This window comes from Tasmannia lanceolata, unplaced genomic scaffold, assembly GCF_043159265.1.
Source record: "Tasmannia lanceolata isolate RefF3 unplaced genomic scaffold, GAP_Taslan_0.1 ptg000008l, whole genome shotgun sequence".
NCBI classification, from domain to species: Eukaryota; Viridiplantae; Streptophyta; class Magnoliopsida; order Canellales; family Winteraceae; genus Tasmannia; species Tasmannia lanceolata.
In genome coordinates this window covers 17,253,365-17,269,719 of record NW_027518685.1, presented here as the reverse complement: position 1 = coordinate 17,269,719, position 16,355 = coordinate 17,253,365, and the positions used below count along the sequence as shown (strand labels likewise).

General features: G+C 39.7%; 1 protein-coding gene across 1 annotated transcript in view; it reads left to right on the top strand.

Moving 5' to 3' along the window:
• Positions 1 to 13,590, top strand: part of LOC143884619 (nucleotide/nucleic acid binding protein) — a 34,347-nt gene extending 20,757 nt beyond the window's left edge. The window contains exons 11-15 of the mRNA XM_077388274.1: positions 1,454 to 1,558; positions 1,647 to 1,748; positions 1,839 to 2,012; positions 12,629 to 12,760; positions 13,326 to 13,590. Coding sequence (XP_077244389.1) covers positions 1,454 to 1,558; positions 1,647 to 1,748; positions 1,839 to 2,012; positions 12,629 to 12,760; positions 13,326 to 13,502 — 690 coding nt within the window. The 3' untranslated portion in view covers positions 13,503 to 13,590. The remainder of the gene's footprint in view (positions 1 to 1,453; positions 1,559 to 1,646; positions 1,749 to 1,838; positions 2,013 to 12,628; positions 12,761 to 13,325) is intronic.
• Positions 13,591 to 16,355: the final 2,765 nt, after the last annotated feature.

Sequence of the window (16,355 nt, the reverse complement as noted above, 5' to 3'; positions counted from 1 at the left end):
TCACTTTAAGTTTTCAACTTAGGTTTTAGTCTCCGAAACCAGTTCTGATTAACTTGAGCCTACACATTTCTGAGCAGAAGTGTTAGTTTGGGATAGTGATTTGAGTTTTTAAACAGTACAATAACCATCTGAATAGGGGTGCAACTTGGGTCAGGTTGGGTTGAGCTTTTGCTAAAAAGTGAACTGGAATCAACCCGAACCCTACCCGATTTTAAGGTAAAAGCTCAACCCGAATTCCCCGAAATGACCTGAGTTGCACCCCTATATCTGAGATGGAATAAATATATCTAAATTTTGGTCCCTTTTTTCATTGTCCTGTACTTATCCTTTACCTTTCACTTATAAAATTTATCATATTGTTCTGTCTTTAAAATTTATCATATTGTTCTGTCTTTTATCATCAACATTAAGGGTGTCAATTTTGGCTCGGGCTCGGCTCGAGCTTGGCTCGAATCCTTAACGAGCCGAGCCGAGCCGGCTCGCCAGGCTCGTTAAGCTTAACGAGCCGAGCCCGATTTAGGCTAGGCTCGGCTCGGCTCGTTAAGGCTCGTTAAGAATTTAATATATTTAAAGATATATATTATATATTAATATATACACTAAAAGGGTTGTCCAGGGAGTGAAAGGGGGAGGCAAAATATGTCACCTCATTTTTTGAACCCCATTTGTTACTTGGACCACCCCTCATAGTGTAAAAAAAGTAGTCAAATTACACTAGATAGGGCTGTCCAGGGAAGAAGAGGGGTGTGAACTTAATATAACCCGAGCTCGGTAAGGCTCGCGAGCCTGGCCGAGCCTGAACAAGCTGAGCCGAGCCCGAGCGTGGTTCGAGCCCGAGCCCGAGCGTGGTTCGAGCCCGAGCCCGAGCGTGGTTCGAGCCCGAGCCGAGCTTTTGAGCTTAACGAGCCGAGCCGAGCCGAGCCTGTCCAAGCTCGGCTCGGCTCGGCTCGTTTACACCCCTAATCAACATAGATGTGGCTGGCCAAGTGCCATGCTGATGTCATGAGTTAGACAAGTTTCCTGGATTGGATAAATTTTTTGTTCAGGTGAAGAAATTCCTTATCGTTACTAGTATGTATACAGTTATTCTTAGATACAGGATCAGTCTAAAATTTATCTTAATGAGGATTTTTTAAATTGTTCCAGTCCTCTTATTTGGAATGCTATTGTTCGTCTTTTTAAATGAACATTCTACATTTGATACAACAACTTATGTTCTAGGGCCCTTTGCTCATAAAACAACCACCATGATTTCAATAAAATTAACAAAGGAATAATTACAAATATGATAAATTTTAGTTATTGGAATCTGTCTGTGTTTTATTCACGGTCTCAATATTGAATGCTCCTGTAAAAGCATAGATAATTCAGTAACTGTACTTTTATTCTGATGCTGCCATTTTAACTTATTTGGTGTTTGGTTACTTATTGTATTTTTCTCTTCTCATTGCAGTCACGATCAGTGTTTGTCAAGAACCTGAATTTCAAGACAACTGATGAGTCTTTGAGAAAGCATTTTAGTGAAAATTTGAAGAAGGGAGTAATCCATAGTGTCAAGGTAAGGTTCAGTCATCGTGGTGCATTTTATTTGCAATATATTTTCTGTTGATATTATCTTCTCATGTTATAGTTTTAACCCTGTGTAGATAAAGAAGCACCTAAAAAATGGTAAGAATGTATCCATGGGCTTTGGATTCATTGAGTTTGATTCTCTGGAGACAGCTACAAATGTCTGCCGGGATTTACAGGTAAATACTTCTTGGATAGAAACTAATTCTGGTGAATATCTGTCTTCCTTTAATCGAGTCAACAAATGAGACTTAATATTATTTTTGCAGGGAACTGTTTTGGAAGGACATGCTCTTATTCTACAACTTTGTCATGCCAAAAAGGATGACGAGGTTCTGAAAAAAGTTCAGAAGGATAAGAGTACAACAAAAGTAATTGTGAGAAATGTTGCTTTTGAGGCAACAGAGAAAGATCTGAGGCAGCTTTTTAATCCATTTGGTCAGGTACATGTTATTTTTGCACTCTCAGAGGCATTCTAGTGATCATAAAGAGGAATGCCTGCTTGTAAAATGATAAGAAAGTATTTTATTTGAAATGTTTGTGTTTTTTTCATTTCCTGCTAGAAATACTTCATTTCCATCACACCATGATTAAGGGTTGAGTGGAAAGTTTAGTGTTTGTTTATAGATGTTTGCTTAGTTGAGTTGAGTTGAGTATAGATGTTTGCTGTATTTTTTTCCTAGTATCAAACCCACTTGTAATCCTCTGCAGTTCCTTGCAAATTAATGGCTATGGTCTTCATGCATTGATTAGTACCCACACGTACTACTATTTGTGGATTACCAGCATATGCTACTATCTGTCAGTTGGTTAAAAGATTTGACAGCTTGATTTGAAAATGGGTTATTTTGGTTCTATTCCACCTGAAAACTAGTAATGAATTGTTTAGGTTCATGCTCGTTACCGAGGTGCATCAATTTTTATGATGAGTCAAACACAGCTCGGTAGAGACTTCACCAATTTTTTTACTCACCTGACTTTGTACCTTTTTGATATATGTGATTAACTATATCAAATGTGTATAATTACTATAGGCCCACATATAGAAGTCATTCGCTATGCTATCATTTCCTATGATCTCCCATGCATTTACCGAACAACTTAACAAAATCAATTATGGATGATTGTTGAGGTTCTGAACACACTTTTAAAACTAAATAGTTCGTTGGTGTTGAAGTTCAAGATATAATTAGTAATTGGATGCTGATTAGTGCAGAGTACTCACCCCTGGTGAGGCCTCCTTAGGTTTGTGCTGCCCCAATTGAAGGTTGGATAAAGCGGACTTTTGTTTGCACCTACAAATTTTTTTTATAGGGGATAATTCTACTGTTCGAAAGGTGGGAGTCGGGGAGGTTTTCTCTAACCCTAGTTCTAGGAAATTTCTATCCTTTGTAGATCCTTGCAGTGATTGCGATGTGACAAAAACAGAAGTACATGTTGTTTGGAGTGGTGTTAAGCTAGTCCCCATTGGCTTCTGCAGTAGCTCATGGGACTTCAATGAAGGAGATCCTCTCTCCCTACCTTTTTTATGTTGAAAGTTCTAAAAAGAAAGGATTGTTACGTTCTTTCCTAAAAGGCAATTGTTGGGCCTTACTTTCGCCTCATGTACTGAGTCAGATCCGTTGATCCTAATGACAGCCATAAGTCTAGCAAAATGCTGTTGAGATCACCTTGATCAGATCCTAGGCCCTTAATCCATCAAACCTTATTTAGGGTTCCGCCAAGAAAAGGTAAACCATTGATTTTAGCAGTTCTTTATCTTATGCATGGGATGTCTGTTCGGGATGGGTCCAGGACCATATGGATCGTCTAATGATGTTCTAAAAAATTCTTGTTATTGACTTTATATAAATGTTCTCCAGTGGTACCTAAAAATTGCCTTTTACCATTTTTATGAATATAACATAACTTATATTAAGTAAAATAATCGATTACATGTTCTCCCTTAGAACCTAAAAATTGTCTTTTGTCAATTTTTTATGAAGATATCATAACTTATATTAATTAAAAATAGATTACAATTGCACGTTATTGGGCAAAGGCAGTCGAGAGTGTGGCTGAGGTCTAAACTCTAAACGCTTCTGATTTGGCTAACCTATCTGCAAGATCATTAGCACTCCTCGGAATATGAGAGAAAACAATCTTTTGCCCCCTTCGCCAAGATATCATGTTGGAGGAATCTCCCTTCACCTCTAGGGTTCTCTCCATCTGACTAGTGAATGTGTAAGCCAAAATGCAAAGCTTTCACCTCATCCTTCGACAAATTAGCATGATCAATTGGCTCAGAAAAAGTGGAGTGTATTTAGAATCGTTGGAGCAATACGACTTCCTCCCTCCTTGATCATTTGCGTTGTTGTTTGTTTATATGACCATCTCGGTCTATTTAATGAAATTTATTACCATTCAAAAAAAAAACAAAAAAAATTGGCTCAGATATAGTGTAGCATTCAACCATCATTGTCCCTAAAGACTCTACCTATACCTGTCCCACTAGGGGTTGCCAAGGTAGCAACTGTCGACATTCAGCTTAATGGATTTAGGTGGAGTAGGACAATGCCAATTTAAACCTTCGACTTCTTCCCGTCAAATTGGTCTTCCAATTCTTAAGAATCTGATCTAACAAATATCCCCAAGACTATTTACTAGTTTTTTCCCAACAAGCCACATTAAACTTGTTCTTCCAAGCAACCCAAACCACACAAGTATCTTTCCTCCACCATGGCTTTCTGCGTAGTTATTTTTCTTTTTACATTTTTTGTTGATGCTCTGAGTCAGATAGTGCACAAGGCAAGGGCTTAATTGGCGGGCTTGCAGTTGGTGATGTTGTTGATCATATTTCTCATTATATAGTTTGCCGACAGCATCCTTTTGTTTGATTACTCCGTTGGCACTTCCCTAGATCCTGTTTTAAAACCAAAGTTCTTGACCAGACCTATACTATTGGGGTTGAGCTCCCGGGGGAAGAAAGATCTCCTTTTCCTACATCCTCCTCGGGCCTTTCAGGATCAGGTTTTCGATCATCGGCGTATCGTCCGCCGGCGAGTTAGGGGTGGTCTCCTGGTGAGCCTCTGGATCCCGTTTGGATTTCAAATTTCAAATCTAACCAATCAAATCCACTGGTTTTGCCGCCCAAGGAAGTGCCGATGGCTCGCCTCGATGAAGGTGTGGTGGGACCTAAAATCAATCAATCAGGTATACCGTTAGCAAGTCCCGAGACATCTAAGCCAAAATACCCTGCCCCAAGGCAGAAAGTTGCCTGGCTGGGTGCACCCGTTAACAATAGCAAGTCAGTTGGCTTTCACCCAAGAGCAAGGAAGAGCTTTGACTATCGAGCCCCTGGCCGCTATTATGATGGTTCAAATCCCTTGGCTAGGGGGCCAAGATCTCAAGAAAATGTTTTTATGAATATATTGGAGAATATCTTAGTTACAAAATTAGGGTCTAAGAAGATATATAGAAGATTGGTGAACCTCCTAAAATTCTACTCCAAATCTGGTAGGATAGGCCCCTTTGATGGCTAATTCAGTAGTTTTGACCCCTGGACGATGGTAATTTTTGACTTTTTTGGGGATGGGGGGTGCCCGTTGTCTGGCATCATCCTATGGTGGAAGGTTACAGTGTTTTAAGCGTATGCGGATGCATATATTACCTTATCTCTTTTTGGTTGTTGGAAAGCTGGCCTTCATCTCGCGTCTTTTCAATACTGCTCTAGCGCTCTATTCTAGGAGCAGTGTTTTCAAGTCCTTGGAATTGGTATTAAAGGGTATCCTAAGTGGTTCTACCTTTATCAAAAAAGGAATGGAAAACCCAGTATACTGTGGAGGAGGTGGAAAGTTTTGGCCTTGGCGTCTTGCCCAAAAGTACAAACGGAATGACTATCTAGATGGTGATGATAAGTCTGTTTTGATGAATGCCTTGCTTTTTCCTCATGAAAAGAGGGGAACGGGACCTCAAGAAATAAAGGGCTTTGGAGAGGTTTCTAAAGGCTTTAGAAGGGGTTATCAATTGAAGCTCTTGGCTTGAGTAGTAGATGAAGATTTCGAAAGGAAAGCGATATAGTTATTCGACATGGTGGCAGTGCATGGAAGAGTGGACCTCACTGTAATGGTGGACCCAGATGATAAATTTTTTTTTGGTTTTTACTGGCCTAGGAGTATGATCCTGGTCACCCTTAATTGATTCTATGTAATACAAGTAGGGACCCCTGGTCCCCAATGTAATCTTCATAGCATCAATGAAATTGTCAATTTTCAAAAAAAAAATATCAAATCAGTTCTTATATGGCTTGTTAACCTTCAGAAAAGTAGTGACTCATTGAATGCATTAGATTGGGCTTCCAACAAGTGTAGGGGACCATGGAAACTTGAAAATACCACTACTGAGATCCCGGATTTGGTGCATGTCATTTGTCCTAAAATCCAACATATGAGAAGATCCGCTAATGAGAAGGCTGATCGCTTAGCTAATGATGGGGTAAACCTGCTACGGTTGATGTGTTTCAAAACATCCCTCACGAAGGCGTCGGGTAGTCTCATGGCTGCGCCCTTAGATACCATTGTTTTGGTCTTTCTAATTTACTACATTCTACAATCAGTTTTTATTTTTAATTTCTGTATCTTTGCCGCAGGCTGTTGCATGACCTGCGGTTCTATGTGGGGACAGCTTGCCCCCTTCATTTTGTAATCTGATCATTTTTTTCTGGGAATGAAATCTGTTATCTTTAAAAAAAAAAAAAGTACCTTGGTCGGGGTCAATGTTGACGAGAGCTTGAAGTCTTATGTTGCATATTGGGTTGCTAATTAGAGTATTTGTCGAAGGTTGTTCCATGGATTTCGTGTCGATCTATAGGCCCTTTGGAATCTAGTGATAGAGAGGAAAGAAAGCATGCTTGTATTTTGGAGAAGCATTTGCCTTTTTGGGGAGAAGTAGAACTATTACCAAAGCTGCCCTCTCTGGTTCTTTTGTTTTCTTTATGTCTCTATTCAAAATTTCGGGTGCAGTGGCCTACAAAATAGAGAAGCTCTTTGGGAAGGGAAAAAGGAATGAGGCTTCAGCATCTATTAAAGGGGAAAGTGCGCCTGCCCAAAAAATTTAGCAGAATAGTTTGGGAATCTTAGGTTAAGGAACAAAGCTCTTTTAGTAAGCGATTTCAAATATTAAAGGGGGGAAAGGAGCTTTAGCCACTTGGCTTCAAATATTCGAGAGGGACAAGGACGTCCGTTATCATAGATTTATTAAGAGGAAATGTGGGGAAGGGATCGAGGGGTGTGATTGTAGTGGCTGGCTTGAGATTAGGTACATTAGAATGGCAATCTATTTGTCTTGTTAAAAGTGAGATCATGTTAGATATTAGGTTCAGGGTGGGGCATGGAGAGGGCACTGGGTATTTGGAGGGTTTGTGATGGGCAATGTTTCTTTGTACAGTGCTGGCCCTTATTTATATCAGTTATTGGTTAAAAGGGGTTCCCACTATGAGTTGTCATGAGATAGGGATGGAGGGAAATTTAGGAGGGGGAGGGGGTGAGGGGATGGGATTTTACATGGACACTAGTTTTGGGTTGGACATGTGTTTTTGACACCTTATGAACTTGTACACGTGTCTTACATGCTAGATCCAAAGACCATCTGCTAGCTTTGGCATCTAAAATATTTATGGAAAACCCCACGCTGTCATCTTAAGCAGAAACAAAATCTAGTAAATGCATATAAAAAATACATTTGGAGCTGACCGAGCTCTATCCCTATGTACCTCAACTCATTCAGTTATCATTCTCCTAATGGGGAAGACAGAAACACCTCAACTGACAAAATCCCTCCAAATTGTCAAATAAGATTTTGAAGCTTGTTGGGAATTAAAATCCCCTTGAAGTTGCAGAAATCCTCAAACTTCAGAGGGGAATAATTTCGTTTGTAGTATTACTTGTGCAACGGTAAGGTTGCTCCATTGTGACCTGGTGGTTAGGTGGTGTAAATGAGCCGAGCCAAGTTTGGCCCAGCTCGGCTCGTCTCGTTAAGCTCAATACCTGAGCTCGGGCTCGAACCAGGCTCGAGCTCGGCTTGGCCAAGCTCACGAGCGCCTCGCGGGCCTACCGAGCTCGTTAATGGTGGTGGTGTTGGTCGAAGTTCCTGCAATCTAGCCGGAGAAAAAGGTGCAGGCTCTAGATCCGAGGTCTCCCCTCTTGATCTCTTCCTCTCTCGTTCTCTCTCTATGCAAGTGTTAGAAACCCTCTCTCTGATTTTTTTGTTGTTTTCTGGTGATGGCGAGGTGGTGGAGAGCGTGGTGATAGGAATCGGAGGTGGGAGAAGCTTGAGCTCCCTCTTTGAAATTCTCCCCCCCCCCCCCCCCCCCCCCGATGCTCTAATGAAGAAGAAGACCCCCTTCTCCCTTTTTTTTTAACGAAATGGGATCCCCCAAAACCCTAATCGAATCCTTTTTTTAATAAGGGAAATGATGAATTCGCCCCCCTTTTCTTCCCCTGGTCAGCCCCCTAGTAAACAATATGAGTCTACTTTTCATATCATAAGGGTAGTCTAGGTGAAAAAATGGGTGTGATTATCTTGTTAAAAGGATTGATGTTTTCACTCCCCCTTCCTTCCTTGGACAGCCCCCCAAGTAAAATATTTTTTTACCATTATTTTTACTCTAGAGGGGTGGCCTGGGTAAGAATTAAGAAGAGGGGGGGGGGGTGACTATCTTGAAGAAAAGGAAAATGGAATATTTGCTCCCCTCTTTTTCCTCCCGGACAGCCCCATTTGGTGTATTTTCCTTTTGTTTTTTGGTTTACGAGCCGAGCCTGGCCTGGCCTAGCTCGGGCTCGGCTCGTTAAGGATTTGAGCCGAGCTCGAGTGAGCTTCCAAGCCCGAGCCCAAACTGACACCCCTACTGGTGGTCACAGGTTTGAGTCACGGAAACAGCCTCTCTGCAAAGCAGGGGTAAAGACTGCGTACATCTAGCCCTCCCCAGACCCCGGACCGAGCCCAAATTGACACCCCCACTGGTGGTCACGGGTTTGAGTCATGGAAACAGCCTCTCTGCAAAGCAGGGGTAAGGCTGCGTACATCTAGCCCTCCCCAGACCCTGCAATGGCGGGAGCCTCGTGCACTGGGCTGCCCATTTTAGTATTACTCGTGCAGTTTCTATTGTGCTCTGAGATAATTTTGCTGATACTTGAACTCATAGTTGTAAGGATATGGTGTTACCTTCTCATGTTCCTAAAATGGTTAATGATGTAGTGGATGTGATGCAGCACCGTGAAGACAAATTGAGGAAAGGGGAGAGAAATAGACGAAAGGGGATAGAATTAGAAGAATAGGGAAAGAAGAGACGAAAATAACCTGAAGAAGAGACGAATTTAGGGAGGGGTAGAAGAAGAAGAGAAGAATAGACGAATTTAAGGAGAGGAGAAGAAATCAGAAGAGGGAAGAAGAAATCAGAAGAGGGAAGAAGAAAACCAGAATTAGAGGGAGAATAATCTTTATTCAATATCAATCAAAGTTACAAAAGAAGCTCTAAAGAGGCCTATATATAGGCAAATAAACAACCTAAAAGATAGAAACCTACTAAAATAACAATTCCCAAAAATAACATGGAAAATAAAATCCTAGAAACTAATAACATGGAAATAAAAATATTAGAAACTAAATAATGCGGAAATAAATCATAATATCTGCATCATTCTCCTCCGCTTGAAAAGAACATGACCTCGAGTTCTAGTCCACCTGGATCAAATATGTAAGTGAGCAACTCGAGCAATAGCAGTAGTAACACATCAAACTCTGTCATGTATAATACGCGTGAAAATCGTGAGAAGCATCTGCAATGCGGATGGAATAAGAGTGAAGAAATCGCCCATGTAGAATCATAATAATTCAACCCACGCTGAAGAAGCAAACTGGCTGGAAAGATAGCAACGTACACCTCCTGGAATTGTGGGATTGGCATAACAGCTATGGGCAGTACCAATCCATGACTAGCCTCAATAAGGTCATTATCCGCTGGTATCACATCTGGCGCAATGGAATCAACAATAAAGTCATATGTTAGAATCGTATCTGGCATAGTGATGTCAAGCGGGCAATTCTCCTGATCAATCTGCGTAACAAGCTCCTCTGTGTCAGCACAAATCTCGACAATCTTCTCAACTGGCTCAAAGATAGTGCAATCCTCAAAAATATGCTCTCGAACATCCATCTCAAGTAATGGCTCAATAGTCAGGTCACTTGGCTCGGACTCGGGCAATGGATCAGCCTCACGTGGATCTGCCACAATATCTGCCACAGAAGAGTGAAGCTCACTCTCTAGATGATCGGCAATCTTTTTTCTGTCTTTTTTTTTTTTTGGAGTGTCTAAAAGTAAAATAAGGCGGGGTTAATTGGTGTTTCTTAATAAGGAAGGGGTGCCTAAGGTAATAAGAGGGGTAGTTAACCTTTCTTTATTTCTCTAACTCACGTGACTTCTACTCTTCAAAAACGTAACCCCTTTGAAAAAGGTAACTTTGACCAAAAGCTATTTCTTTTCTCTAATCAAGTAACAAATGGCAAGTGCTGCTTCACTTTCCACTATGACAGTATAGCTGAGGTTTTTATTTTTATTAAATTCCATATGACTGTCATATATCTAATAAAGCAACTTTCCTGAAAAAAATAGAGGTAGCTTAATATACCCGACCACCAGTAACTTAATGGTCAAGTTACTATGTAACTATTTGTTTTCAGAGTTAGGTATCGTACTTGAGTGCATTACCTTGTTGTGTAAGTTACTTGAAAAAAGACACTTATAACTTACCTTTACCAAGATGGGTCCCACGGGGAATGGTGAAGACCTCTTTTTTTTTTTTTTTTTGGATCGAATCCACTACACACCGCTTTCTGAAATATGCAATAGCTTCCTTTGGTAGGAAGGTTAGCATATGGCAACCCAGAAACTGAGATTTCCAGAATTAGTCCCGTGGAAGCAGAGATATGAGATGGGTTTGCAGGTTTGTGGTGGTGATGTTGAGATGGGTTTGCAAAGATATGAGATGGGTTTGCAGAGAATTAGCCTATGGGTTTGCATGTTTGTGGTGGTGATGTTGATGAGATGGGTTAACAGAGGGTAAAGATGGGTTTTAAGAGATGATAAGAAAAAGGGGTAGGTTACAGGTTTTCAAAACTGAATTTTTTTTTCTTCAATCTGCAATACATAGATGCAAGTGGGGGCGGGGTATGGCTGAAAGTTAGGGTTCTTGAAGGATGATTGGGTTAAAGAAATGACGGTTAGGGTTTCAAAAGGTTGAAGACAACCTAGTTGACTGGGTGAGTCAACCTAGCAGCAAGGTAAACACCTTTGCTGATTTTTCGGCGAAACACAAGAATCTGTGGACCTTTGGCTTTGATACCAAATTGATGTAGCACCGTGAAGACAAATTGAGGAAAGGGGAGAGAAATAGATGAAAGGGGATAGAATTAGATGAATAGGGGAAGAAGAGATGAAAATAACCCGAAGAAGAGACGAATTTAGGGAGAGGTAGAAGAAGAAGAGAAAAATAGACGAATTTAAGGAGAGAAGAGAAGAAATCAGAAGAGGGAAGAAGAAAACCAGAATTAGAGGGAGAATAATCTTTATTCAATATCAATCAAAGTTACAAAATAAGCTCTAAAGAGGCCTATATATAGGCAAATAAACAACTCAGAAGAGGGAAGAAGAAAACCAGAATTAGGGGGAGAATAATCTTTATTCAATATCAATCAAAGTTACAAAATAAGCTCTAAAGATGCCTATATATAGGCAAATAAACAACCTAAAAGATAGAAACCTACTAAAATAAGAATTCCTAAAAATAACATGGAAAATAAAATCCTAGAAACTAATAACATGGAAATAAAAATACTAGAAACTAAATAATGCGGAAATAAATCATAATATCTGCATCAGGATGCCCCATCAAAAGGGGGCATGTATTGATGATTTATATGGGGCGATGATATTTCACCCCGCCTGCAGTATACATTCACCTCCCTTTTAACGTGATTTGACGTCAAAAAGCATTAAAGTTGCCTACTGTTCACGTTATAAGGGGGGCGAATGCATACTGCAGAGGGGTGGAATATCATCTCCCTTTATATGTGGGCAAACTCTGCCCTATTGTATCTCCTTTTATTTCTGAATAATTTTTTCTGTTTCGGGAAAAAATAACATGAGAATGGGGTCAAATGTTTCTGGTTCCCCTTTTCCAATTAAGTGCATGAGTTATGTATCCTAGTCTCAAGAGAAGTCATCCTCATCCTCATCCTCATCCACCATCAATCTTTTACGATGGTCAGTTCAGATTGACTTTTTTCATGAAAACTCCAGTCATGCCACCCATATTTCTCTTCTGTACGACACTTTTCTCATAGCTAGTTTTTTCTTTTAATATTGATTGCTTCAGATATAGTACTTGTTTTCTATTCATTCTTTGATGTTATTTGATTGTAAAGTGTAGCTGTATTTATTTGATTAGCCAGCTGTAGGATTTGTTAGTAAGTGGTATCATTCAAAGTGATGGGGGAAGTTACTGTATTGGGCCAATAATCGGTTGGGGCTCTCACCATCAGTTGTCACGATCTGAAAGGAACAGGGCCATAGTTAACATAGATTGCAACTCTCTGTTTTCCAAGTTCCCTATCATTGAGAAGAATCTCATTCGTATAAACCTTTTCTGAAAGGGCCTTTTTGACAATGGGTGCATTTCTTTCTTTTCTTATTTTTGTGTTAAAAATCTTGCATATATTGAGTCCAGTTTACCCTCCTACCCATTGCATATTTACATCTATTTTGTCCGCTGTTCAGTGATTATTGGATCCTGCATCTTTTGCTGATGAAACTACACACTCCTTGCCTTGCCCTTTAGAATGAATTTTATATTTCTCTGGAAATTCTGCTACCTTATATTTATTTTTGTATGGTCACCATTTCAAGGTGTTAAGATCCAAATCTGCTTCTCCTAACTGCATGCATACCCAATTTGATGGGAGGATAATTTTCTGTTCTATTTAGTTCAAGCTGAATTGTTAACCACACAATGTTCTTGTTTTTCAGATCAAGAGTTTACGTCTTCCGATGAAGTTTGGGGGGCATAGAGGCTTTGCTTTTGTTGAGTACGTTACAAAGCAAGAGGCGCAGAATGCTCTACAGGCCCTTTCAAGTACCCATCTATATGGCCGACATCTGGTAAGATGATGGTAGATCTTGTAATGCCACCACATCACTCAATATTTGCTAAATTCCCTTCAACAATCAAAGGGGTATCCCTACCTTTAACAAACCATTTTAAGCGCCAAAGGGGGATCTCACTTCTGTCTAGTTAGAATCACAAATCCTGGCTGGCCATAAAAGGAATAGAGTGCACACTGCAGTATCGCGAAATACTCCACCAATTCCAGCTTGGCCCTGATCGCCTATTGACCTTCAATAAAAGTTGAACTTAGTCCACCTAAGCTGGAGTGGGTGCTACTTATATATTTAGATTTGAGTACAAATCACCCATGCAGATTTGAGCACATCATCAATATACTTTTACACATTGAAGATTTCTTATTTCTGCATATCCCTAGATCTGTTAATGATGTAGTGGACACTCGAAGAGCTTAGTCCATACTGCCCCCCTATATAATCTCTCCTCTTATAAAATATTTTGCCATCTCAACCCAAAATAACAGTTGGAAAAAAAAAAAAAAAAAAACTAGATATGCACACAGAGCTCAGAAGCCAAACTAATGCCGTTTGATAATTCCAGGTCCTGGAACCAGCAAAGGAGGGGGAGAGCTTGGAAGAATTACGGGCGCGAACAGCGGCCCAGTTCACCGATGAGCAGAATGGATTCCAGAACTCATCAAAATTGTCAAAGAAAAGGAAACACTCGTCCATTCTAGATGAAGGAAGTGTTAAGTTTGAAAGAATTGCAGGTTTGTAATGGCTTGGAACAGGTTTTTTGTATTTATCAAGGGGGAAATTAGTTTTATTTCCCTCTTTTTATGAAATAATTTCTCGTGATTATGTCATGTCCCACCACATTTTTACCCCCCTTTTCTTTCACCAACTTTGGTTGACGTGTTCACTAGCGGTAAAAGAAACTTGATGGAAAATGTGAGGTTTTGCATTTCTGCCTTTTCTTTCCTTTTAAGGTTGAACTCTCTTGAAAGGAAGGTTTTCAAAGTTCTGAGGCCCAAATTGCCAGCAAGTTTTCATTGATGGGATGAGGCCCATTGCTTTTTGTATTCAATCTGCACTCACCTTGTTTTTACCGTGCGCTCCTCTCTTCCTTTTACACACACACACTTACAATTCCTATATTGGTGCTAAGAGCCAATTAGAAATTTTTTAAAACGTTTATCTCTGCAAGATAAATTGGGTTTTCGGGTTTTCGGGTTTGCCCCTCTTGTGTAAAAGAATATGCATAATTATACTAGAGGGGGCTGCCCTAAGTAAAGAAAGAAGGGCGAATGTGGCATTTCCCTACAAAATTAGCACTTATTTGCGGAGAATGAGATTTTATATGATGTGTGGCCGTGTAGTACAGTATTTTTGAAAAAGTATTGTAGGCCCACTCCATAGGATGATCCAAACCGTCCATTAATTGGCCCGCTCCATAGGAAGATCCAAACTGCCTTTTTGTGCGGCCATAATGTAAATAGGTTTTGCCACCACATAATTAGTCCCTTAATTCATTGACAGATTTGGTCATGAAAATCTGCGATTTTTTTCCAAATCTTTAATCATGACACATTTTATAGGATAATCTGAGCCGTTCATTTGTTGAACCTAACCCTCCGATCTCTAAAGGGACTACATATTAGGGAACTCTCTACAGATCGGAGGGTTAGTATAATCGTATGGAAATGATTGTTGGGGCATAACGTATTTACATTGTGGCCCAGTAAATGAATGGTTCGGATCGTCCTAGCGCTCTTTGAAAAATACTGTACTAAATGGCCCCCACACGATATAAATCTCACATCTGTAGATAAACACCACTTTGTCAGCCATTTTTTGAGCATTTCACATTTTTTTTTCCATTTGTCACCCATTAACCAATCATGCAATTCATCCGAGCATTGTGAGTTTTGGACCATTGACAATCCAAAAGACAAGTGTGCGTGGCATCCATTAACAAGTTTTTCTTAGCCCGTTCACTATAAACTCTTTAAGCACATGTTCGAAGAGGAGTTTATTTCACCCAAGATGGGTTTATTTCATCTCGATGGCAAAAAGAACTATGGGGGCGAAGGTCAACGGAGGCCGGAGGCCAAAGGTTTTACAGGGTGGTGGTGTGCCTGAGGATGACTTACTTGATGAGTAAATCTTCTAAAGTCATAAAGACTATGCTTTCATTTCAGTATGTATCGAGTTCACTTTTTTGTGGAACTTTATTTTGAATCTCGATGAGAATCATACCCCATGAATGAATTCCTCTAAGATCAGATCAGTGAGGTTCACTTATATGTGAAACTGCCTTTGGTTGATTTGGATTGTATCTCAAGCTCTTTGTTAATCATAAAGTATTCTTGTTTTCAGTTGGATTACAGATCTTTATTGATATGGTGATATGGATGATTCAATAATTTTGTTTGGACATCACATTAACTATTTATTGGATTGTGCTATATGTAGAACATATGATGAGATTGTTGGGTATATAATATAACCCTATTATGTTCTAATATAAGCCCAATAAGATAATGGACCGGTGTAGTAGGCCTACTTGGGCTAGAGCCCATTAACCTATTAAAACCCTAGTGTATCTCTATATATAGGGGCTGGAGGCAACAAACTTGGTATTCCAAATTAGATACCTTGGGTGTAATGCTTCAAGCAACCTCTTGCTTTACCTAATTCCTCTAACAAAATTTTCATAGGGAGAAAAAAGGTGCAATGAGAAAGAAGAGAAATAGGGTCGGAGCAAATCCATGTGCAACAAGTCAACGACATTAATAATTCATCAAATTGCTATTTCTTTATGATTCTCTTCGAAGATGACAAATTCCTCTTAAATTATATATATATATATATATATATATATATAGAGAGAGAGAGAGAGAGAGAGAAAGAGAGAGAGATGGGTTATTTTAAACGATAATTAGACAGATTCTCCGCTAATTATGGATTAGAATATAAGGTCATGACAGCCTCCCATCTCCCAATAATTTAACAAACATATTTTCCTTTACTTGGAAGGATTCCTCTCTAATTATATATATTAAGATGCAAGAAGATGGGCTATTTTAATCTATAATTTAAGATGAAAAACAGGATTGATGGTGTGGTTTCTAGTGGCAACCCTCGCCCAGTAATCCCGTCCCAGAATTGATCAGATAAAAATGATAAAAAAGAAAGGGAAAGCATATAAGAGCTTGATGTGCACCGACATGGGCGGCTATATGTTGGAAATAATTTGTATCTGTTGGAGATAAAAGAATAAAAACCGATTTGCTTCAAGGCGCGTAATCGCTTTCCTTAAGACAGATTTTGCCCCCACTAGAAGTGTGCTAAGGGGATCCGCGAACTGCCTCTAAGATACAATGAAGCCAGTAGGCATTTCCTACTATATTTGACGATGCTATGCACAAGCAGAGTCAAATCCGAAATGCCCTTTAGAGAATAACAAGCCTTAGAGAATCAATCTAATTACTGTTTCTTCAGTATAACAGTAATTAGACAAACAAGAATGAAAACAGTAGAAAAATAACTTTGGTGGGATAGAAAAGAGTGTTCAAAGTGCACTGGAACTTTTAGAATTTGTCCAGAAATGGGTAAATTCGTTTCTGTA